Genomic DNA, 25,677 nt, shown 5'->3' with positions numbered 1-25,677 from the left:
TTACCACATAATTTAATTTCCATAATCCAATAAAGCACTTTACTAATAACAGTTTCATTCTTTTCTTTCCAGGTAAATAACGAAAATATTCTATTAATTTTGGAGAATGTAAGTTTGAGATTTTTTAAATTAATTTTACTTCTAAAAATGGCCCAACATTCTTCAGTTTCTTTGTCCTCTGAATTTTATATTGATGTTCAGTTTATGTTGCCGTCGAATCAGTTAAAAAATATCATATTATCAATACAGTGCTATGCTTAACTGAAGCAAATGCAGATTTCCTTGAGTTCTACAGCAAAGTACATTGACGTCAAGTTCTCATAAACTCCCAAGCAACATTTGATTGTTTCTACACGCTAACTTCTAATTGAACAAAATACCCATGACTGACTTAAAAGAACATCCGCAGTTGACAAATATGGTTTACTACGAAAAAAAAAACGCACCACACAAAATCCACAATACAGACACATAACCCCATCTATATACATAGATCTAAATGATATATACTGACAGACAACAAACACATTCTAATACAACCATATTTGGCATTATGGTATTAAGTTATTTTCGTAAAACCATAGTAATGATTTTGTGTTTTTATTTTACTGACTAAATAATTCTATATAAGTTTTAATCGAATGTGTCGCTGTGGTACATATATACATATGTATGTTTGTTTTGTATCTTTGAATCTACGTTTGAAGAGCTGTAGTTGAAGTACGCATTAACCAAAAAAAAAAAAAAAGAAAAACGAATTGAAATAATTATTTAATGGTTATTGCCAACAAGTAAATTAATTTTATGTTATTTTTACTTTGATTTTTTTTACAAATTTTTTGTCATGTTTTCTTATTCCACGTTCTTGGAAAGAACAATTTAAATGTTTAATGCAATTTATTTGAAAACTTTAATTGGCTCTTCAATAAGGCAGTTTAAAAGCTCCCAAAAAGGCTAAATTTGAAATAAATAGTAATTGGTTTTAATTAAAAATTAAAGCATTGTCAGTTAGCTGAATAAGCATAATGCCAATTAAATCAATTATTAATGAAAATCCTTGACTACCTATCTTTTTTTTAAATAATTTCTCTTTTTGTTAATTTTTTATTATTTTCATTTTGTCACTTACTATGTAAGCATAATTCGTATATAAACATTTCTTTGTGTCTGCCACCAACAAATAATATCACGTGCAGACCATAATAGGGTGAACAGCAAAAAATAAACTACTGTTACTTACAACTCTAGTCGCAGCGTCAGACGACGCATCACACCAGTCAGAAAACCATTTCATAACACCAATATAACCCACAGTAATTCCTTGCAATTGCTTAAAATCCTGTATTTGTGTTTTTTCCTCAAACTTTTTTTCTGTTTCTGGGAATTACTGTAAGGATACTATGGAAACAGCAAGGATAAAAAGTAATGCTGTTTTCATTTTCTATTTAAAACAAAAAAGGAGAGAAAAAAACTCTTAACTATTACAACTATAACAAAGGATTTTTATAATGGAAACAAATTCGTAACAATCTTTTGTTGTTAATATTATTGTTGTAATGAAAAATATGAATATATATTTGTAGTTTTGCAGGATTTTCGTTACTTTTTTTCAGTACTAACTTCTGCTAAATGTTAAGAAGAAATTTGAATTTTAGCGTGTTTTGTGCTTAAATAAGTTTGGTAAACATGTTGAGCAACATGTTCGGAAACATATTGGGAAATTGTTTAAATGTTTATAAATATGTTTTTTTACCCAGTCTATAATTTGTTAACATATTCATAAGCTTATTGTGAAAATACTAAGCAAAATAAAGCCAACATGTTTATAAGTATATAGGCAACATGTTGCACAACATTTTGATAGCATTTAATCAATATATTTTTAAACATATTGACAACATTATTCGCAATATTTTGATTGAAAAATATTTTACTTTAAGTATGTTTAATGTTCCATAACATTAAATTTTTAATAAATTTCATAAAAATGTTGAGCAACACGTTTAGAACATATAGTTAAAATGTCAGCCAATAGCTTGAGTAACACGTTTTCAACCTAGTCTACAATATTATGACATATTTATGAACATTTTGAAGAGGTAGTAAGCTGAACGAAGCCAACATGCTTATAAATATATAGGCAACATGTTGGGCAACATTTTGATAAGCATAACGTCATTATTCAGGCCACATATTTATAAACATATTGTCAACATAGTCCGCAATATTTTGTTTGGTAGCATGTTTAATCCTCGAATGCTGAACATGAAATTTTAAACAGGTTTCATAAAAATGTTGAGCAACATGTTTGGAAACATATAGTTAAACTGTTATCCTATGGTTTCAGGAACCATAGGAAATATTTCTTAATATATTGAGTAAAAAGTAAGCAAAATACAGCTTACATGTTTAAAAATACATAGACAACGTCTTTAAAAGTATGTAACAACATGTTTATAAACAATGAGCAAAATTTTAGGAAAATTTCTGAGCATTTTGAAAAATTTATAAACATTCTGTTACTGTTATATAATGAACAAAAAGTGTTGAGAAAAATGAGATAAATGTTATTAAAATATGTATAAATATCCATCTTTATTTGTAAATAATTGTTTAGGAACATGTTTATAAACATGCTAAGAACTAAATTTAATGCTAAACAACATGTTTATAGTTACATTAGCATATCAATATATATACATATACATATATTAAGAAGAGTTTTTACAAATAAAGAAATAGACTATTTTGAAAGACTTTATTATTATGTTTATAAACATGTTGGGACTCTACGCAACATTTAAGTCAACAATACTTGTTGTGTGTTGAAATATTGAGCAAAATATGAGATATAAATACATGTATACATCACTTAATGATATAATATTAGTAGATATCGATATTTGTAAATAAGTGTTTAGCAACATGTTTAGGAAATAAGTTTAATTCTAAGCAACATGTTTGATCATGAGATATATTGACAAACATGACGATAAATATGAAATATGAAAAGTAATAAAATTAATAAACAGTACATGTAGTACAGGACAGGATATGTTTCTAAACATGTTTTTAAGAAACATATTTCTTAAAAATGTTGGACATTATATGTGTGCATATAACAACAATAAGGCAAAAAATGTTGTTGAATATGTTTCTAAACATGTTAGAGTAATTTTTGATAATGCGACAAATGGAAAATTCTGTAAACATAAAAATGTTGCTAACATGTTGCTGGCAACTTTTAAGTTATATTACTAAGAGATTTTTGACTTTATAACTAAATTTTAGTATGTAGTGTAAACCTAAAGTTCAATTTAAAAAAATTTCCATAGATTTTTCCATTTTCATTATAAATAATCATTTGTATTCCTTTCACTATTTGTTTTCTCCATTCTTCAATGCAACTGAGGGTGGCAACTTTATAGGGTGTTTGTGATTGCATACAAACTACCAAAAAAAAGCAAGAACAAATGCATTTCTTTATGTCTCTTCTTTATTCTTTGTTAAAATGACAATATAATGGTGTGTGTGTTTTCTCTACATTGTTTTTGCTATAAACATGTTGCTAAAAGAAGACTATAGTGATTTTTCTTGCTATTCATTTGCTGTTATTGTTGGTTGATGATGGTGGGGGAGCTAAAAAGGTCTTTGGCCTTAAAAATACGAGGAAGAATAAAACAAAAATTACGTTTACAAAAAATAAAGAAAGGGAAATGACATAATTTCTTACGTATTTGCTGAAAGGAATTCTATAAAAGATAAAAAAACTTTAATTAATTTTTATATTTGTAGGAATTTCATTCCGGTTTGAAAATAAATTAATAAAATGCACTATTTATTTTTATAAAATTTTAATAGAAAATCAAAAATATATATGAAATGTTATCAAAATCATAAAACTATTTTAAACTGATAAGAAAACATTTAGTGCATTAAAATTATAACAACAATTCATTAAAGATAAAGGGGTTAAATTGAACAAATTTGTTAGCTGAACTTTAGCTTAATACATATTATTTCAGTTTTTAATAGATTAAGCTATTAAATTTTATAAATACTGACACATACATACATACACCGGCATAATTAAATTTAAAAAAAAAAAAGCTAACAGCTTAACACCTTTAAAAGCTTATCAGTTAAAATAAAAAAAAAAAAAAACAAATAAATGACAATAGCAACAATTATATTTTTTTCTACTAAATATTTAACTAAATATTTTAGTCACTTATTTAGTGATACTGACGCAATTTATTTAGGGAATTTATTTTTTGCTTTTTAGATAACTTTCAATTTTTATATTATGCTTTTTTTTATCTTATCTTTCTGGTTTTACGTTTGTTTATTTTTGTAAAAAAAATACCTAACAAATAAATTGTTTATTTTAAGTTTTATATGTGTAAAAGAAATTGAACCGAAAAGTTTATTTAGTAATGCATTAATTAGAAAACTTTATGGCAATAAACCTGCAAATTTTAAAAAAAGACCTTGGCATATTCCACATAAGCAACATTGTAAAATGTTGCTAAACTTTTGTAGAATATTTGCTACATGTTTGCTATAAATTGGGACAACATTGTTTTATATAAGACAAGTTTTATGGGCTAGTTTCATAATAGGAAGATCATTTAAAAACTTACCCAAAAAGAGCAACTTTTTATAGACTTGTTTATAAACATATTAGGCAAAAATCCTTTAAACATAAAAAACATGTTTAGAGAGATGTTTACATACATTTTCTCATACATGTTAAGGAACATTTTTAGAAAATATGTCAACCTAGAAGTTTAGAAAAGTGTTAAATAACTTGTTTACATAAATGTTTAGAAATATGTATATAAACATGTTGCTAAGAAACCTAGTTTATAAAATGTTATATAACAAAGTGTCGAGGAAAATGAATAATCTTTTTGAAAGACATGTTTTAAGACTTCTTTAGAAACATTTAAAATTGTAATTTTCTTGTGAAATTGATTATGACAACTAGCTAATTGTATGCTACAAATATAAACATGTTGCTAAGTAAGAAATATATTTGATAACCCCTAAAAATAACAACATTTAGGAAGTATAAAAAGTTTTTGGTTAAACAAAATTCCAAAACAATATGTTTTAAAATATTGCATTTAAAACAAAATAAAATAAATTCAAGTTCATTGCCATTTTTCGGCCTGTATGCGTAGCTGTCGAACACAAAAAACCCGCAGCAAAGCAAAAATCATGTTCCCTTTAGAAATTTAACTCAATGACTTGATGCTGTCAATGTCAAATTAAGAAAAAAAGAAAGCAAAATCCAAGGAAAAAAGTACACAAAAAAGTATTCTAAAGTCCAAAAATATAAACCCTGTAGTTTGTTAAGGGGACAGTGTAATTCTGTTTATAAAGTAAAGTTTTTACTACAGGTTTGATTTAAAGCTTTAACTCAAATGTATTTGTTATGCAGAGAAAAGGTCTAAAGTCACTTTTGGGTCCTTACGTAGGGAAACGAAGTTAATAGCCACTTTTGTGTCTCTAAGTAATCTAGAAAGTACATACTTAATATTTTTTTAACAGCAGTGTACTTCCAAGTACTCCAGACCAGGCCTGCCTAATAAGCAATCTATAGACTTTACTTTAGATTAGTCTTAAGTCTTGACTATAGAGCAGTCTATAGTCTGGACTATAGAGCAGTCTATAGTCTTGACTATATAGTAGTCTATAGTGTTGACTATAGAGTAGTTTATAGTCTTGACTGTGGAGCAGTCTATAGTCTTGAATATATAGCAGTCTATAGTCATGACTATAGGGCACTCTATAGTCTTGACTATAGGGCAGTCTATAGTCTTGCCTATAGGGTAGTCTATAGTCTTGACTAAAGAGCAGTCTGTAGTCTTGACTAAAGAGCAGTCTATAGTCTTGACTATAGAGCAGTCTATAGTTTTGACTTTAGAGTAGTATATAGTCTTGAGTATAGAGCAGTCTATAGTCTTGACTATAGAGCTGTCCATACTATTGACTATAGATTAATCTATAGTTTTGGTTATAAAGCAATCTACAGTCTTGTTTACAGAGAAGTCTATTGTCTTGACTATAAAGTAGTCTATGGACTTGATAATGGACCACTTTATAGTCTTGCTTATTGACTCAGAACTGCCGTATATTTTTTTCTATAAGCGTGTATGTAAAGACCTACGGACGTTTAAGGCCTTTGTATTGTGCTCTAAAATGTTGCTGCTCATCTTATGAATTTATATGCTCCCAATAAATTTATTTATTTATTTAAAAAAACACTGAAATATAAATGGTAAAACCAACCATAGCCAACATTTGAAAGATTGTTGTGTGCAACCATTCATATAGAAATGGAAACAGAAATCATCTGTAGAAACAATAAAAACAACAACAAGATCATGAACATGATCGGCGCGTGTGGTGTAAAGTGGTTTTTTTGTTTTGGGGCAGAAGTTACAGTAAAGAAGGCGCACGTTCTTGCCTCAAAAGAAAGAAAAAAAATCTTGGCAATTTTACAAAATTTCTTACAAATAATTTCTCTATTTACTTTGAGATAAGTAATGTTTAAGTTTAAGAATGAAATTTGTAATTTACGTTGAACTTGTGAGGCATTTAAAATAAACATATAAACACAAATTTTAAAGAAAAATAATAATAAAACGCCAAGTGTGAAATTAATGAAATTGGCATTAAATAAAACAATTTGTTGCTGGTATTTAAGATTTTTTTTTTTTTTTTTTTTTTGCAAAAACTAAGAAAACTTACGTTTTGGTTAAAAATATTTATTTTTGTTTAAACAAGCATTTTTATTTCTCTTCTTATATACAAATTATGTTAAGTATTTTTACTTTTTAATAAAGCACTAATAAATTTCTTTTACTTTTTTTACTTTATAAAAAAAATATCAATTGCAATTTATAAAACATGTGGCTTTAAAAAATGCCCGTCAATTTCAATGATGAATTGCTTTAAATTAATATTTCCTTTTACTTTTTTGTTGTTGCTGCTTGGGTGGCCATTGAAGATCAACTTCCGTTATCTTAAACTATGAGATCCACTGCCAAACAAAAAGAATAAGAGACCTGCTTGTTGAGACACTGCAATTTTAATGTTAATAAAATTAAATATAAAAAACGAAAATAAAAAAATTGGAATGAAATTTAAATACAACCCACTAACAGAGCAAAAGTACAAAATGATACAACAATATCAAATTATTCTTCACGAACAACACAACGTTTTAGCAACAATGGCTTCAACATCATGCCACCCACCATAAAGGCCTCAGTAGCTTTAAACCAAAAGTAAAATTCTTTAAAATGAATAACAGTTGTTTAAAGTATTAAATCTTTTTTTTTACATTCTTTACTAAGAAATGTATAAAATAATATTATATTTATAAATAAAACATTTAAAGTAAATTTTCTAACAAAAATCCCCTTTAACTGAACAAATAAATAAATTTGTAAAAATGTGTTACACCCTGACGTATGAGTAATATTAATTACATATTGTTAAACAATTTTGTTTATAACTTTTGTTTATATCATTGGATTTTAGTGAAACAAATTGTCATTTAAAGCTAATATTACAAGGTTTAATTGGACTTATAAAGAATTTATTTTTTTTTAATATTATAAACATATTAATGTTTAAATAAACATGAAATTTGTAATCTATACATATTATAGTTAAATGAACACTTTTTTTACTTTTTAATATTTAGTAATAAATATTTATTTTAATAGAAATGCTTGATAATTCAATAGTTTTAAATAAAAACCACATTTTTGTTATAAAAAGTTAATTGGAATTATTCTTAAACAATAATTTCGAAAACTATTTTGCAATAATAGTTAAAATATTTATTAAATATTCATCAAGTTTTTCAGCTTAATGGAAATCATCTAATAATGACTGATTTGATTTTACTTTGAAAAATGATTTCATAGTTTGAAAATTCCCCTAATTATTATAAACAAATTGATTTAGAAAGTATTATAATTATTGTCTGTGTATGAGCGTATGAGTAATAATAATTACGTATAATTTAATAATTCTGTTTAAAACATTTTAATATATTACCAGATTTATTCAAGATCAGTCGTAACTATAGACCACAAGGACCATCTTAGTAATGGACAAGTCTAAGGTCTTTACTATTTTTTTTTGATTATATGCCAATTTATAGCCTTGACTGTAGATCAGTTCTTCAGCCTCTACTATAGATCAGTCTATAGTCTTGACTATAGATTAGTCTATAGTCTTCACTATAGGCCAGTTTATAGTCTTGACTATAGATCAGTCTTTAGTATTGAATATAAATCAGTCTTTAGTCTTGACTATAGATCAGTCTATAGTCTTGACTATAGATCAGTCTATAGTCTTGACTATAGATCAGTCTATAGACTTGACTATAGATCAGTCTATAGACTTCACTATAGATCAGTCTATAGTCTTGACTTAGATCAGTGTATAGTCTTGACTATTGATCTGTCTATAGTCTTGACTATAGCTCAGTCTATAGTCTTGACTATAGATCAGTCCATAGTTTTGACTATAGATCAGTCTTTACTCTTGACTATAGATCAGTCTTTACTCTTGAATATAGATCAGTCTATAGTCTTGACTATAGATCAGTCTATAGTCCTGACTATAGATCAGTCTGTAGTCTTAACTATAGATCAGTCTATAGTTTTGACTATAGATCAGTCTATAGTTTTGACTATAGATCAGTCTATAGTCTTGCCTATAGATTAGTCTATAATCTTGACTATATATCAGTCTATAGTCTTGATTATAGATCAGTCTATAGTCTTGGCTATAGATGAGTCTTGATTATAGATCAGTCTATAGTCTTGGCTATAGATGAGTCTATAGTCTTGACTATAGATCAGTCTATAGTCTTAACTATAGATCAGTCTATAGTGTTGACTATAGATCGATCTATAGTGTTGACTATAGATCAGTCTATAGTCTTGACTATGGATCAGTCTATAGTCTTGACTGTGGATCAGTCTATAATCTTGACTAAAGATTAGTATATAGTCTGGAGTATAGTCTTGACTATAGTCTTGAGTATAGTCTTGACTATAATCTTGAGTGTAGTGTTGACTATAGTCTTGACTATAGATCAGTCGATAGTCTTGACTATAGATCAGTCTTTAGTCTTGACTATTGATCAGTCTATTGGCTTTAGATCAGTCTATAGTCTTGACTATAGGCCAGTCCAAAAGCTTTTTCAATATGAACTATTAATACCTTTAAAGTTCTGTCGCAAATCTTGCTTTCTCTTTGCGAAAATACAATGTAAGAGTATAAGTGTATCTGTGTGAGTAGATGATTGTGATTTGCCTTTTTTCTGTTCGCCGTGCGCAATAAACTCTCACACATGAAACCATTATTTTCATTTCCGCTTGAATAGGCAAATATATCAAGTGTACGAGTGTATGTATGTATGTGTGTTTGTGTGGAAATGATTGTATGATGCTGTTTTGAGTCTGTATTATTATTTTTTTTTAACTACTTTAAGTTTTGTGCCTACGGCTACATGTGTAGTAACAACATTATTTATTGTAAATTTTTTATTGTTGTTGCTTGCAAAAAAAAAATGAGAAAAGAATGTGTAAAAAATATTGACTGGCTGGCAGAGATGTCACACATTTCTTGTTGTTTTGCTGTTGTTACTCGCTTCTCATATTGTGCAATATTAAGCTTTTGGTGTCTGTCTGTCTGTCTGTCTGTCTGTCTGTCTGTCTGTCTGTCCGTCCATCTGTCTTTATGTTTGTCTGTTTGAAATGCCTTTTATTGTCATAAATGTGTATTGTGTATTGGATTAAAATCATACATTGTCTGTTGCCTGTAGTAAAATCGTATAGAAATATTGTTGTTATTTTTCACTACAAACTACCACTTGTATTTGTGTTATTTTGCCAGCCAAGCCAGCTTGCACTGGTGATGATGATGATGACGATGATATTGAAAAGAATTTTAATAATAATCATTATAATTGAGCGCGACAGTGAAAAATTCAATTAGTGGCGGTATGTGTTTAAATTCAATTTGTGTGTGAATGATTTCATTGATTGTTGGTATAGAAACGACAACAGCAACAACAACAAATACAACTACAACAAGGACAAAATCATCATTTCATGATGTGAATTGTTGATGATGATGTTGTTGCTGTTGTTGTTGTTGTATTGTTCTCATTGATAATAGTACTACTGGTACTGGTTGTTATGTTTGTTGCTGTTGTTGTTGTGTTGCCTGTGACAATGTCTAACTACGTCTAAAAATCTTTATTGTCTAGTCAAATATTGACATCATATTAAAAGTATTATTTACGCCAGTTAGAATAATAATAATAACATTGTTTTTCTGTTTTTTATTATTGTTGTTGTTTTTTTGTATTTGTAATTTTTTGCAAAATTTATTTTTGAAATTTTATTATATAAAAACATATATCTATTGAACGTGATTCATTTAAGTTGTGAAATTTTTGTTTTTGTTATTAAAGCAACGAAAACTTTTTGCTTATTCTCCCTTAAAACTCCAATTTCAATTAATTTCCTTAAATAGAAAAAAAAAACACAAACTTTAATAAAACTTAATAACAATTTTCTAGAGCAACATTTACAAAAGAAACAGTTGTCACTAACAACAGTTTCAACATTTCACTGACGCCTTGACAATATTATTCCTTTAAACAAATGGCAATTGTTATAAAACAGTTTCAACATCTGTTTTTTTTTTTTTTTTTTTTGCTGGAAGTACTTATGAAATTAACATGATTTATATGCAACACATTTGCATGGAAAATGTGTGCCTATTTCTGATTACCCACCATCATCATCATCATCAGCAACAGTAGCAGCAACAACAACATCATCATGTTTTAAATAAATCTTATACTCCTACACTAGCAGTTCTTAAGTAAATCTTAACTCATCAACATTATACATATATATTTTTTGGGAGGATTTTAGAGTGAAGTATGGAAAAATGAAAAAGTTTTTTTTTTTTTTTTTGAAACTTTAACTTTAGTTTAAATACAATTTTTTCCTTTTTTATATAAAATTTAATGCGCTTTTGTTATACTCCAAAAAACTACATATTTTTTGTATAATTTTTGTTTCAACTCCAACATGTGTGCTTTCATACGAGTAAATCTAACGAAGCAAGTTCTTTCTTTATTGTTGAAACTAACTAAAATATTTTTTGAAAAAAAACATTCTTATACCCTTACATTTAGTTTAACAATTGTAAATAATGTTGGCAACATGAAATGCGATTTAAATTAAGCTTTATTTTTAACACAAAACTTCTTAGTTGCAACATAACAACAGCAGCAGCAACAAAAACAACAACAGCAAACATAATAAGCATAATGGCAACCTGAGAAGTTTTCCATGTATGAAGGAATCCTGTTTTAAGATTGCATTTATATACATTTTGTTACGAGTTAATTTTTTTTCAAAGAAAGAAATTTAATTTAGATTAGCAGCAAGTTAACTACTATTTCCCAGTTAACTAACAAGATTTTAAGAGATTTTTTGTGGCTTAAGAGATGATTAAATTTAGATGAGAGTTTTAAGATGTAAAAGCTTTGTTTCAGTGGGGATTTATTGTTATAAATGTTGTAAAGCTTATTTGAATCAAGCTTTTAAAAATTTTTGTTTTAAAAGTACTTAATCAAGGTTTAAGCAAGTTAAAATAAGCTTATTAAAGCTAAACAAGCGTTTCAATTCAATTTTAAAAAGCTTTTTTTATAAGCTTAGCAAGTTTAGCTAAATAAACATTTATTTTACTAACTAAGCTTTTATAAAACATTTACAAATATTCTGCTAAACCCAACTTAGCTTTTTAGCTTCTTTTTCTGTTTATTTCAAAAAGCTTTTTTATAAGCTTAGCAAGTTTGACTAACTAAACATTGGTTTTGCTAACTAAGCTTTTATAAAACATTTACATACATATATTCTGCTAAAGCCAACTGAGCTTTTTAGCTTCTGTTTAAAAGCTTAGCTGAAGCTTTTTATTTAAATAACAATTTTTCAAAGAATATTACTTCAAATTTAAGCTAAGTTTTGAAACTAGTTTTATTAATTAAGTTTTTATAAAGCTTTATATTCAACTTAGATAAACTAAGCTTTTTAGCTTCAGCTAAAGCTTTTTGTATGAAAAAAGCTTAAAAACATACTTTGATTTCTTTAAAAACTAAAACTGGTTTTGCTTTAATGAACTTTAAACTTGATCAAGAAATAAGGGATTAAACTAAGTTCAGGTTAACTAATAAGGGTTCATTATATAAGAAGATTAAGTTTGAATAACATTGAAAAGCAGGGATTTTAACACAAATTGATCGAAAGCTTATGAAATTGTAGTTTCAAAAAAAAATGCTTAATAAAGGTTTTACAAGTTAACCAAAACTTAGAAAAGTTCATAATTTGAACTTTAAAGTGTTAGTTATAGCTTCATAAGTTAAACTTAGCTTTTAAAGGTATCTAAGCTTTTATATTATATTATTTATAATAGCTTTAGATAAGCTAGATTTCTTACATTCTATAACTTTATTTTTATAAACGACTTTGCCCAAACATGGTTTAATGTTTAAAGCTTTTAAGATAATGATTAAAGTTATAAGGCGTTTGTATATTTGTTAATATCAACTGAGCTTTTATTTGCAGTTAGAATACATTACCTAAGCTTTTGACATATATTGAAGAAAAAATCTGTGGAAAAGTATTTTGATTTCTTTAAAAGCTAAGACAGAGGTTGCAAACTAAGCTTAGGAAGCAATGTCAGTTTTGAGCTTTTGTTTTTTAGGTAATGAGCTTTAGTAAAGTTTGATTTTTAACAAGAACTACAGAAACTAAACTAAGCTAAAGTTTTAATTTATTTTATTTAAACATAACTTTAGATTTGAACATAAAAAGCTTTTAAAATGATCTTTATTTTCTTCAAAAGCTTAAAAAGGGGTTACAAACTAAGCTTAGGGAGTAAAGTTTTTCTTTGGGTATTAGATTGGCGTATAAAAAGCTTTAGTTAAAGCAACATAAATAATATCAAAGAGAAAGCTTAACTTAAAAGCTTTTTTAATGAATTTAATTCTAAAGCTTTTAAAACTTTAAGCAATTGTAAAATTTCTGTAATTTCTTACTTTTCTGGGTTAAAATGTTAATACAAATCGATTTAAATAGGTATATTTGTCAATTACTTTCAATTCCCTTTTGAAAATTAAAATTTGTATATATTTTTTTCTTTCTTTCGTTTTACCACAATTAATTTTACGTTAAACGACATGTAAAAATTCATTTCCTGTCTTTGTAATAATCATTACATTACTTTTATTTTACTTTTTTTCTGTTATTAACAAAAACCATATACAAAAAAAAAGAACTTTGTAAAGAAATAATAAATTTAAGGTGCGTTTTTTTATGATGGTTGCCATATAAAATATTAAGTATTTATTTCTTTTACTAAACTAAACTTTCTATAAAAAAAGAAAAATAAAATTAAACATTGATTGTCATGACAAGTAAGTTAATTTCCGTTTAATGCACATTTAAAACGCAAAATCCTACTTCTTTCAATATTATGTTATTATGTTTGAGTATGAGTATTCTACGACATCGACAAACGTTTTAATATAAATTGTAATCAATTCTTATGAATCACAGTTGTTTATAGCAAAACTATATATAAAAATATTATTATACATCATACTTTTAGTTAGCAAAGAAATCCTATACTGCAGTTAGTAGTACGTACAACTTGCATGACAGTCATATATAGTACAATTAACGTACTCATATGTCTTATATATATAGCTTATATATTAGTTAAAATATATGTATGTTTTTATTGTTTTATATATATAAAACCAATTATATATAGATTTATTTTTGTTTGTATGTATAAATATATATAGCAATTACAGTTTATTTAGCAGTTTGTAGTAAAACTTGAGCAAAAAAGAAATGTTTTTAAAAATAATGAAAGAAATATAAAATGTATATAGTTTCTTACTCATATACTCGTAATTATAGATAAACAATATAATTATTGTTATTATTGTACTTGATCCCTTAAGTTTTTTTTAAAACAACAAAATGTTTGTGGAAAGGAAAACCAATTGTAAAAGACAATAAACAAATTTATAGGGTTAAGACGACTTATAAAAGTTGAACTACAATTAGGTATTTTCTGCTATACGACGTAGTCTATGGTACTAGACGTAGTGTTTGATACTAGATGTAGTGTCTGGTATTCTGAAGTATTCTTTGGTGTAAGACGTAGTTTTTGGTACAAAACGCAGTATTTTGTTACAAAACGTAGTTTTTGTTACAAGACGTAGTCTTTTGGTACAAGATGTAATCTTTGGTACTAGATGTAGTCTTTGTTACAAGATGTTCTCTTTGGTGGAAGACATAGTTTTTGGAACAAGACGTAGTCTTTTGGCACAAGACGTAATCTTTGGTACTAGGCGTAGTCTTTAATACTAAACGTAGTGTGTGGTATAAGACGTAATCATTCATACAAGAAGTATTCTTTGATTTAAGACGTAGTTTTTGGTACAAAACGCAGTCTTTTGTTACAAGATGTAGTCTTTTGGTACAAGACGTAATCTTTGGTACAAGACGTAGTCTTCGTTACAAGATGTAGTTTTTGGTACAAGACGTAGTCTTTGGTACAAGATGTAGTCTTTGGCTCAAGACGTAGTTTTTGGCACAAGACGTTGTCTATGGTATTTGATGTTGTCTTTGGTTTAAGACATGGTCCTTAGTATAAGACCTAGTAGTTGGTACAATATGTGGTCCTTGATATAAAACGTATACTTTACAAGAAGTATTTTTTGGTACTTGAAGTAATTATTGGTGTAAGACTTGTTCTTTAGTACAAGCCGTAGTCTTTCCTAAAAGGAATAGTTTTTGGTAGAAGGCATAGTCTTTGTTACTAGATGTGGTGTTTAGTAGAAGACGTAATCTTTCATACAGAAAGAATTTTTTGCTACAAGATAGTCTTTATTACAAGACGTAGTCTTTGGTACAAGGTGCAGTTTTTGGTACAAGATGTAGCCTTTGGCACAAGACGTAGTCGTTGGTATAATACGTAGTCTTTGGTATAAAACGTAGTCTTTACTAGAAGTATTTTTGGTACTTGAAGTAGTCATTGACGTAAGACGCGGCCTTTAGAACAAGACGTAGTCTTCAGAAGAAGGCATAGTCTTTGGTATAACACGTAGTCTTTAATAAAAGACATAGCTTTCCGTGAAAGTACATGACTTACTCTTTGTACAAGACGACGGTGTAATCCGTAATCTCTGATGCCAAATGCAATCTTCGATAAAAACGTAGCCTTTGCTCCAAGACGTATTTTTTGGTATAAGACGCAGTCTTTGATTAAAAACGTAGTCTTTGGTATTGTATTTACTCTCTGCTGTAAGGTCATAGTCTGGGGTATCAGACGTAGTCATTGAAACACAATCTAGTATTTGCTGTAAGGCGTAGTCTTGGAAGCAAGATATTGTCCTCAGGGCAAGTCCTAATCTTTAAGGTCAAGACGTAAACTAAATAGATATGTACTTATCATAGAACTTGCTACAATAAGCAGTGTTTAGAACAAAACATAGACTTTGACCTTGTTACAAAACTTTGACCTTAACGAACACTTTCTTAAATCTTAACGTAGTGAGTGCTCTATCTGCTGTAGGGTTTATTTTACAATAAACAGATACACAAATTATGAAAAATTGCAAGCAATTATAATTGTCATTAAAGGCAAAAACGAAGAGTAAAGAAACATTTCTCAACTACTTCATTTATAGCCATGCAATAATAAGTTCTTTTTAAACTTTTGCTATAGTTTCATGTTTGTTATTGTATTGGCACCCAATATAACAAATAATAAAGATAAAAATAATATTGAAAAATTTTGTTGCAAAAAAAAAAAAAAACTACACAAAAACTCACAAGATGAAACCCCTCCAGTTCAATGAAAACTTATTAAAAATTGTAATATAATGATAAGAAGAAAAACACAAACACACAAATTATTAAAAAAAACAATTAATAATTATGTATAAACTAAGGAAAATTATAAAACAATAATAAAGAAAAATTAAAAAAAAAGAAATAAAATCTTGCTGATAGTTAATTATTACGAACTCTGCTCGTACGTTTAAATTGACTATGTGCAATCTAGTAAAAGAAAAAGGAAAAAAAGTTTAAACTAGAAAAAAAATCAATAATAAAAATGCTGAACCTGAGTTTGTATTTCTTACGATTTGATTGTGTTCTATGTTATAGTTCAGTGCCATATTGTGTCTGTGTCAATTAGTGGGTTTCTCTTGCCTCCGCTCTCCATCTCTCTCTTCCTCTGTGTGACACACAGTAAAATGTCAGCATCATATTGGAATTGCATAGAATCAAGTACAGTGTTTAGGCAATTTATTTGTCAAGGTAAAAGACAAATTGCATTTTTATAGTTTTTTTTTAATGTAGAAAAGTCTAGTTAAATTACAGTAATTTTAAGAAATATTTCAGAAAACAGGCATTTTCAATAGTTTTGGTCTGCAACATGTTGCTAGAAAAGGGTTTCATAGGTTATAGTCCAAAAATGTTAAGAAAATTGATTAAAATTTTAATTTTGTAATAATTTTGAGATCCTGAAAATATTGTTTGTAATTTATGCTAGACAAACTTTAAACTTTTTTTGATATCAACATGTTGCCAGCAACATATTTGAAATGATTTTTTCAATTTTAAGTTTGCTTTATGTTAAAACTGTTTTAATATATGTAAGTTGTACTTGAAAAAAAATTACAGCAACATGTTACGGCAAATGTTGTGATACTTTTATAAAGTGTTTCCCAACATGTTGCCAAACAATCTACACTTTTACTTATGATTTTGCTGCTAGCAACATATTTAAAATATTTCTTATTATTTTGGTTTAATTATGTTTTACTACATGTTCTCTTGTAGTTATGAAAATGTTTCTCAACATGTTGCCAAACAATTAACACTTCATCTAATGATTTGATTTTCTCTAACAAACTTTAAACATGAAATGATGCTTTAATTTTCTAAAACCCACTGTAAATTATATTACATTGAAATTAAAGTGGAATATTTAAAAAAGAAATAAAGCAAGAACGAGCGAACGAATGAATGAATATGAAGCAAAAAAAAAACCCCTCTTATAATTTTCAACTGAAGATGTCTGTCTGTCTTGCTATTGAACTTTTTTATAGTTTTTAATGACACTACAAAATAAGAAATACAGCAGCAGCAACAAGAAATAATAAAAAACTAAAAATACAAATAATAAGAAACCGAATAAAATAGAAGAAAATGAAAACTTTATCAACCATTCCATTTTAAATTGTGGTGGCTGTCAACAGCAAATGCACTGGCAAATCGATTTTGAACTCTTCTCGCTATAAGTACAACAGACTACAAATATGTATGCTGCGTAAAATAGAAATTGCAGCAAAAAAAAAAAAAAAAAATATACACAAAACATATTTGTTGGCATTTTCGGCTCCCCTGACATTAGTAGCGACAATGCAGCATGAACTTTAAGTTAAATAAAAAGTTTCTTTTAAGAAAGAGAAAAAAAATATTATTATTTTATCATTGCAAAACGATTTGTCGCTATTTTTCATAATGTTTAGCAATAGCAGTGGCAGTTGTGTGTTTTGTGGCAAATGATGCCAAAATAATAATAATCATGATGTTAATGATTATTATGGAAAATGAAAATAATGACAATTTTCTCTAGTACAATCTCAACTTGCAATTTGCAAACATAATAGTGCTGCTGCACTGTTAGCAATAGTGTTAGTAACTACCATAGTAATTGTTGTTGCTATAGTGTTTTTCTGAGGAAAATTATACATCTTTTGAATACACAACTGTACCCTTTAAATAAAACATTTTTTTGGGGAAAAATATGATACCAACGACACTTAACAGTTAGGGAGGTTGAAAAAAGTCTCAAATGTTAGAATGTTTGATTGGAATAGCTATAACGAATAAGTTTTACGCTATTTGTATAGTTCTTTATTAATATATAAGTAAATTTTACTCCTTTTAGGTGTAATTGTGAAAATTATTGCTGCAACATGTTGCTAGCAACACCTTTTTTACTTGCATTTCTTAACAATGTTTATTTAGTTTGCTATTTATTGCCTTTTATAAAAAGTTTTATATTTCGGTATTTTAATAAATATTAAGTCTTAGCAACACGTTTCTAGCAACACTTACATTAAAATACGAACTTGAACTCAAACATGTTGCTTTTCAAAATGTTTTTCTTGTTTTAGCACCTTAATGTAAATAACTGAAGATAGTTCTTTTAAAATGCGTTGTCTGCAACATTAGTTGTTCTAGTTGTTTTTATGTTATCAACATGTTGCCAGTATGTTTACTTTATATATTTAGCTTTGCTCATGTTAAAACTGATTCAAGTTTAATCTTTCTTAAGTAAAAGATACATTAACATGTTACAGTACATGTTGTAAGCCTTAGCATTTTGCTAAACATATTAAATTTTTAGCATATGCAACATGTTGCTTTACATATCTAGAGATTTTGGTATTTTTTAGAAATACTCTTCTTGAAACATATAAATGTTTAAAATTATTTGTTAAAACGAATTTCCAAAGAATATTTTTTTAATATTTTGCCTTAAAAGAATCATAGCAACATGTTGCCAATATATTAAGCGAAATTCCACAAACGTTTCTTTCTGCAAATGTTTCAAACTTTTTAAAGTTGTTCTCATTTACATAAAGAAATCTACACTAATGTGTTAAAACAACTAGATCTTCTCAGCAAGTTGATATGCAACATGTTGTTTAAACAAATTTGTATCTCAACATATCACTTAAATGCGAAAATCCTTCAGTGAACAGTTTTTAAAAACAAAGTCGCCTTAAAAATGTTCATATAGTTCCCAAATAATTCCTAATAACTCTTAGCAACATGTTGCTTTATGAAGTAATTGTGTTGTTGCATTTTTTATAAATATTTTTTAACATTCTTGAAACACTTTGTTGCTTTTGAAATAGATTCAACCTGTTTAAACATATTTTGCAAAAAATCTCGAATTAAAGACTTACATAGTCTTAGCAACATGTTGCCCTAACAATCAGTTCTATAGCTTCATTGGTTTCTAAATATAATTAAGCATTTTTTTATGCAACATAATGCTTTTGAAAAACTCTTAATCCTTAAAAATTTCTAAAACATTATTTTTTGACTTCCCATCAAAATGTTGCTAAACATTTGCCAATTAAATTTTCTCACACAGTCTTGCTTGAGTAAAAGCTAATTTACAAGTTATTTATGTTACAGTTTTATGAACAAATTTCCTGCTTAAATTCTTTTTGTAATTAAACCAAAAACAACGGCTGCAAATTGAACACATATGGATGTATGTATGCATGTATATGAAAACAGCAAACAAATAGCAAATTTCTATAGTGGTTCTCTAAATAATACTCCAACTGTTAAATACAGATAATATCAAATGAAATCTAAATTTTTTTTTTTTTTAAATACAACGAGTATATCATAGAGTTGAGAGTACAACTTGGGAAAATGAAAAAAAAAAAACTTAAATAAAAGGATACAAATAAAAATATTAAAAATGACTATGACTACGACAACAATGATGATGATAATGATGATTATAGAGCTCTGAAGTTGAGGCTGTTGCAAATGTTTAGTGCAGTTAAGAGTCGAGTGGAAACGATTTGATGTTGTTGTTGTTGCTAATGCAACTTCAATGCATTCATTGCTATTACTATTGTGATGCCATTGCTGGAGTTTTTACTTATTATTGTTGTTGTTGATGATGCAATGATGCAAAAGCCGGCATTTGGCATTCTGTTGCTTTTCACACAGATGCTATGAGTATTTGAAACAAAACAAAAATAATACAAAAAAATAGAAAAAAATAAAAAACTTTAACATACCAACGTCATTTTCATAATAGGAACCACATACTTCTTCCCAGCTTCTGTTCCTAGAGTGAGCTCTTCTAACTACTTCTAGGCGTCCATATATATACAAGTAAATAAATACTTTTACTAAACTTGCTAGACAACTGCTGTTGCTTAGTTCGTTTGCAATTTTTCTATCTGCATCTGTGCTCATGTTGCTGTTGACGATGTTTGCTGTTGTTGATGATGATGATGCATTTGCTGGTAACCGTATGTTTGAATAAAGTTTAAAAAATTGAAAAGAAAAAAAAATTCAAACTAAAATTGTTATGCTTCGTTTGCCTCATCTCCGCTTGTTAATTTCTTTCATTTGAGTTCTTTTTAAGTTTTTTTTTTTTGTTCTTTTTTCTACTTCTAATACTGTTGTGGTAGATTTGTTTGGTTTGTCTTGATTTTGCACCCCATCATGTTGCAAATGTTGATTATGATCTTTGTCATTGAGTTTGACTGGATTCGTATGGTGACATGTTAAAGTTTAGTTTCAGTTTCTTCATCAGTTATCTGTTTCTATGTGTTTTCAGTTATCGGTTATTATAGATTAGTCAAGCTTTTTCCAGCAGAGATTAAGTTTTGAAGGCAAGGAGCAATGGCTTAGTAGAACAGGAAATAAACTACAAAAATCACTTTTAAAACTATAATCATACCTTTCATAACATTATGTTTACAGTAATCATATTTATGGTTGTTTCTATCATGTTATGTAACAGCAAACAAATATACATATATTTGTTACATGATTAAGTCAGGCTATTATTATTATTAAATTGGGCTACAGAATATGTTTATGTCAAACATAAACTTGTTTGCTGTAATCATATATATGATCAAACCTTTCTACTGGTCACTAAGTAATGAAAGTTTTACACTTTGTTTATTGATGTTGAAATGTCTTTATTTTTATTATAATTGTTGCTGTTTACTATTGCTGTTGTTATTTATGTCTTGGCAGCCATAGATGCAAATAGAAAGTACTGCAACTATTTTTATAGTTGACTTTTTTCCGTTGTTTTACTTTCTGCCCATTTATTCCTATAAACAATTTTTTTCTACTTTGGAAGCAAATAAAAAACGCTCATTTACTTTTTTCCGATTTTTTTTTATGATTATTGTTGTGGCTGTTGTTGCTGATTGCAGTCACAGTCATCAATGTGTTTTTGGTTTCTTTTTTTTTCTTTCTCTTAAAATGCAGACAAGTAAATTATATGCTGCCGCTGGTGGCAAGACTTGGACTTGCATCCATCTAAATAGTCAGCCCAGCCAGCTCTAGAGCAGCAACTATTCATCCATTCAGTTGTATATATTCAAACAATATAAAATACCTTTTTAGATGTCAATGGCATAGATACTATAAAATATGTATGCATTTGAAAATATGTAGAAGTAATACGACTTGGTATCTGGTTAAAGCAGAAAATACACGGAGAGAAAATGTACAAATTGTTCCAATAGCAATATGCTAGGAGTAATTTTTGTAAAATTTGTTAAAGATTTAATTTATAACGAAAAATGGTTACTTAAAACTAGTTTTCTCGCTTTTTTGCAAAAAGTTGTAGAAATACTACTTTTTAAAATAAGTAATAATTCATACTTTTTCTATTAGAATTTTATTTAATAAAATATAAGCTTAAGAAAAAACATATTTTTATAAAAAACTTTTCAAAAAGTAGTACACTAGTTACTACGTTTTTTATAAAAAGTAGTATTTTTGAAAAATTTGTTGCAGAATTTGCATACAATAAATAAGTGATAGTAGAAATGTACTTAGTTTTCTAATTTAAAATAGTAGTAGAAATAGTACTTTTTTGAAAAAAGTACTATATTCATTACTTTTTGGACTAAAATACGATTTAAAAAAATATAGTTGTTAGGAAAACCGTGTTTTTTACCAACATTTTTCAAAAGGTAATAAATTAGTTACTACCTTTTTTATAAAAAGTAGTATTTTTGAAAAAATTTTTTGCAGAATTTGCATAATATAAATAAATGATAGTAGAAACAAGCTTAGTTTTCTATTTTAAAATAGTAGTAGAAATACTACTTTTTTAAAAAAGATCTAAATTTACTACTTTTTTACTAAAATATGATTTACAAAAATATAAAATTTAGGAAAATCATTTTTTTTTATAAAAATTTATCAAAAAGTAGTAAATGATTTACTACGTTTTTATAAAAAGTAGTATTAAAAAAAAAATTGCAGAATTTGCTAACATAAATAAGTGATAGTAGAAACAAGCTTAGTTTTCTATTCTAAAATAGTAAAAATAGTACTTTTTGGACTACAAAGTGAAATAATAAAATATAAGCTTTAAGGGAACCATATTTTTTATAAGAATTTTGAATAGAATGTAATACATTATTTACTACTTTAATAAAAAGTAGTACTTTTATTTCTCTCGGTGTACGAAAGCATAGAAAAAAACTCAAATACATTTCTAGCGCTATTTTGTTTTGCAAATATTTTTGTCTGCTGCTGCTGCCATTAAGACAATATGCACTTGGCACAATGTTGTAAAAACTATAGTCATACTGGCAGTCACTTCGACAGACAGCCACTTCTTTATTGTTAAATGATTGATATAAGAAAAAAAAGGCATGAACAATCTATACAAAAAAAAAAAAAGAAATCACTAAACTTGAGTTGGTTTCTTTTCTTCTTGTTAAACAAAAATAAGGGCCAAGTTTGAGTAGAAAATTTAAAAGGCAACCAGCAAAAGATTTCTTTAAAAATACTACTTTTTTAGGAATTAAAACAATTATTTTGACTTTAGCTTGACAAAAGTAAATTTAGTTTTGTATTTTTTTATTGAAATTTAAAATTAATTATATTTTTTCTAATTCTTTCTCTTTACAGGTAAATACTGATTTTGTATTAATCTCCCCCCTTGTTTCTAGTTTTATAATTATAAATATTCAAAGTAAGTTTGTTTTTTGATTAATTTCTTTTTGATTTTAATTATCACTGTTTCTCTTGTGATAAGGCTCTTCGTGAAGTACTACTACAATAACTATTATTACTCTCTTTAACAAATACCCGGCTGTCTACAAAAGAGACAGTCGACCCCATACTGATATTTTATTACTAGTTGAAATTAATAATAACAGAATTTGTTTTAATGAAAGAATTACAACGAAACCAAGCTAATTTATCGTTTTCCAAATTGTAGTAGTAGAAATGCTACTTTTTTGGACAAAAATATGATTTAGTAAAATAGAAATTTAAAGGAAATACTACTTTTTCCAAAAATGCTTCAATAAGTAGTAAATTAGTTACTACTTCTTATTAAAAAGTAGTAAATTTGTTATAGATTTTATTTATAATGAAAAATTGATAACAAAACCATGCTTAATAATCGATTTTAAAATAGTAGTAGAAATACTATTTTTTCAGAAAAGTATGAAATACTTTACTTTTTGGACTAGAATATGATTTAGTTTAATACAAACTTTAAGGAAATACTACTTTTTCTGAAAAATTTTCAATAAGTAGTAAATTAGTTACTACTTTTTATTAAAAAGTAGTATTTTTTTAAAAAATTTTTATAGATTTTATTTGTAATGAAAAATTGATAACAAAACCATGCTTAATAATCGATTTTAAAATAGTAGTAGAAATATTACTTTTTCAGAAAAGTACGCAATTCATTACTTTTTTGACTAGAATATGATTTAGTAAAATAAAATATTAAAGAAAATGCTACATTTTCCCAAAAATTTTCAATAAATAGTAAATTAGTTACTACTTTTTTTTTATAAAAAGTAGTAATTTTTAAAAAATTTTTCACAGAATTTATTTATAATGAAAAAAGATAACAAAACCATGATAAATAATCGACTTTTAAATAGTAGTAGAAATACTACTTTTTCAAAAAAGTTCTAAATTTATTACTCTTTGGATTAGAATATGATTTAGTAAAATACAAAATTAAAGGAAATACTACTTTTTCGAAAATTTTTTCAATAATTAGTAAATTAGTTACTACTTTTTTATAAAAAGTAGTAATTTTCAAAAAATGTATTTCAATAATTACTTATAATGAAAAGATGAACACAAAAACAAGCTTTCTAATCAATTTTAAAATAGTAGTAGAAATACTACTTTTTATAAAAAGTATTAAATTTTAGACTAAAATTTGATTGCATAAAAACTGTTACATTAACTCCCTTAAATACAGCCGTTTAGATTTCCATAAAATACTGTGTCGACACAAAAACCAAGCAACAATACTTTTGGTTGGTCAATGGCCAGTGACATTTTGATTAATCCCACACCATCAATTGTCAGCTTTAATGACTTTGTCTACACTATTTGGTTTGTTTTGTATGGCAGCAAACAACAACATTGTCATTATTATCATCATCATCATCGTCATTTTGTGACCTGCTCAAAAAACCACAAAATCGCATCCAAAACATACACAGTCCACAAAAATTCCGGCTGCCATCATATCTCCATCCCTTATTCCGCCTCTTAGACCCACAGATAGTGACAAATACCAATAAAAAAACAACAATAACAACAATAACAACAACTATAAATCATATTAATTGCAAAAGAAAAAGAAAAAAACTTTCAGATAATGATCATTAGAAAAAACAAATTATTTTTAGTTTAATTTCAAAAAATTTCTAATAATCATTGAAGCCTACAATTGTGTGTCTATTTAGTTTGTATTTATTGTCTTAATTGGAATTTTTGCTTTGTTGTTGTTGTATTTAAGCAAATAAAAATTTAATTTAATTATGTTTGGGAATGATTGTTATTATTGTTTTTTTTTTTGTTTTTTCTTGTTGCTGCTATTAAATTAAAAAATATTTTTGTCAAGTTATCTGTTGGTTGTGAGAGTATTTGTGTTTTTTATGTTTTTCATTAAAACAATAAAACAATTTTAGTTCGAAAAACTTAATTTATCTTGCTTGATGACACAACAATGTTTTGTGGGTTGAGGCAGATTTTTTTAAATTAACCTCAAGATTAGTAATAGAAAACTATAAAAAAAACATTTGCGGTTTTAATTAAAATACATGCCACTGTAACAATATTGAAAACCTCTACTGTTTATAAATAAAATAAAAAACTACTTACATTGAAATGAATCACTTCCTCAAGTGTTTGAAGAGTTTAATTTTAGAACAACGTCAATATACACGTAATAATTTCTATGTAACAACAATTATCTGTAATACAATCTTGAAAATAAAAAATATTGAATATTGTTTTATTATTGCCATATAAATTAAAAATAGTAGTAGAAATACTACTTTTTAAAAAAGTTTTAAATTTTTTACTTTTAGTGCCAGCATATGATTTCAAAAAATCTAAGCTTTAAGAAAATTCTATATTTTATAGAAAAATTTCAATAAATACTAAATTAGTTACTACCTTTTTGTAAAAAGTAGTATTTTTTGTGAAATTTGTTACAGATTTTATTGGTTACTAAAAATTAATAATAAAACCATGAAAATTTATATGTTTTAAAATAGTAGTAGAAATACTACTTTTTGAAAAATGTATTAAATTCGTTACTTTTTGTACCAAAATATAATTCCATAAAATATAGTGTTTGAGAAAATACTATTTTTTATGGAAAATTTTCAATAAGTACTAAATTAGCTAGTAATTTTTTGTAAAAAGTAGTATTTTTCCAAAAATTTCTTACAGCATTTATTTATAA

The 25,677-nt window shown here is 26.8% G+C and overlaps 1 protein-coding gene across 6 annotated transcripts in view; it reads left to right on the top strand.

The window, feature by feature from the left end:
- LOC119608060 (Krueppel-like factor luna) overlaps window positions 1–25,677 on the top strand; it is a 181,810-nt gene that overhangs the window by 59,135 nt on the left and 96,998 nt on the right. Inside the window, exon 2 of one of the 6 annotated variants that reach the window (XM_037962320.1) lies at window positions 22,857–23,327. The exons of 4 other annotated variants lie outside the window; for them this stretch is intronic. In XM_037962320.1, coding sequence (XP_037818248.1) covers window positions 22,857–22,937 — 81 coding nt within the window. In that variant the 3' untranslated portion in view covers window positions 22,938–23,327. Of the gene's footprint in view, window positions 1–72; window positions 727–22,856; window positions 23,328–25,677 lie in introns of those variants that run through there. One more of the 6 variants, XM_037962318.1, reaches the window with a different exon arrangement.

Source organism: Lucilia sericata, unplaced genomic scaffold (genome assembly GCF_015586225.1).
Source record: "Lucilia sericata isolate MDLA Ls3-8-SP2 unplaced genomic scaffold, ASM1558622v1 Contig000783F_arrow, whole genome shotgun sequence".
In the NCBI taxonomy this organism is placed as follows: domain Eukaryota; kingdom Metazoa; phylum Arthropoda; class Insecta; order Diptera; family Calliphoridae; genus Lucilia; species Lucilia sericata.
The sequence above is the reverse complement of the archived record's forward strand: the minus strand, read 5'-3'. Positions and strand labels throughout refer to the sequence as shown.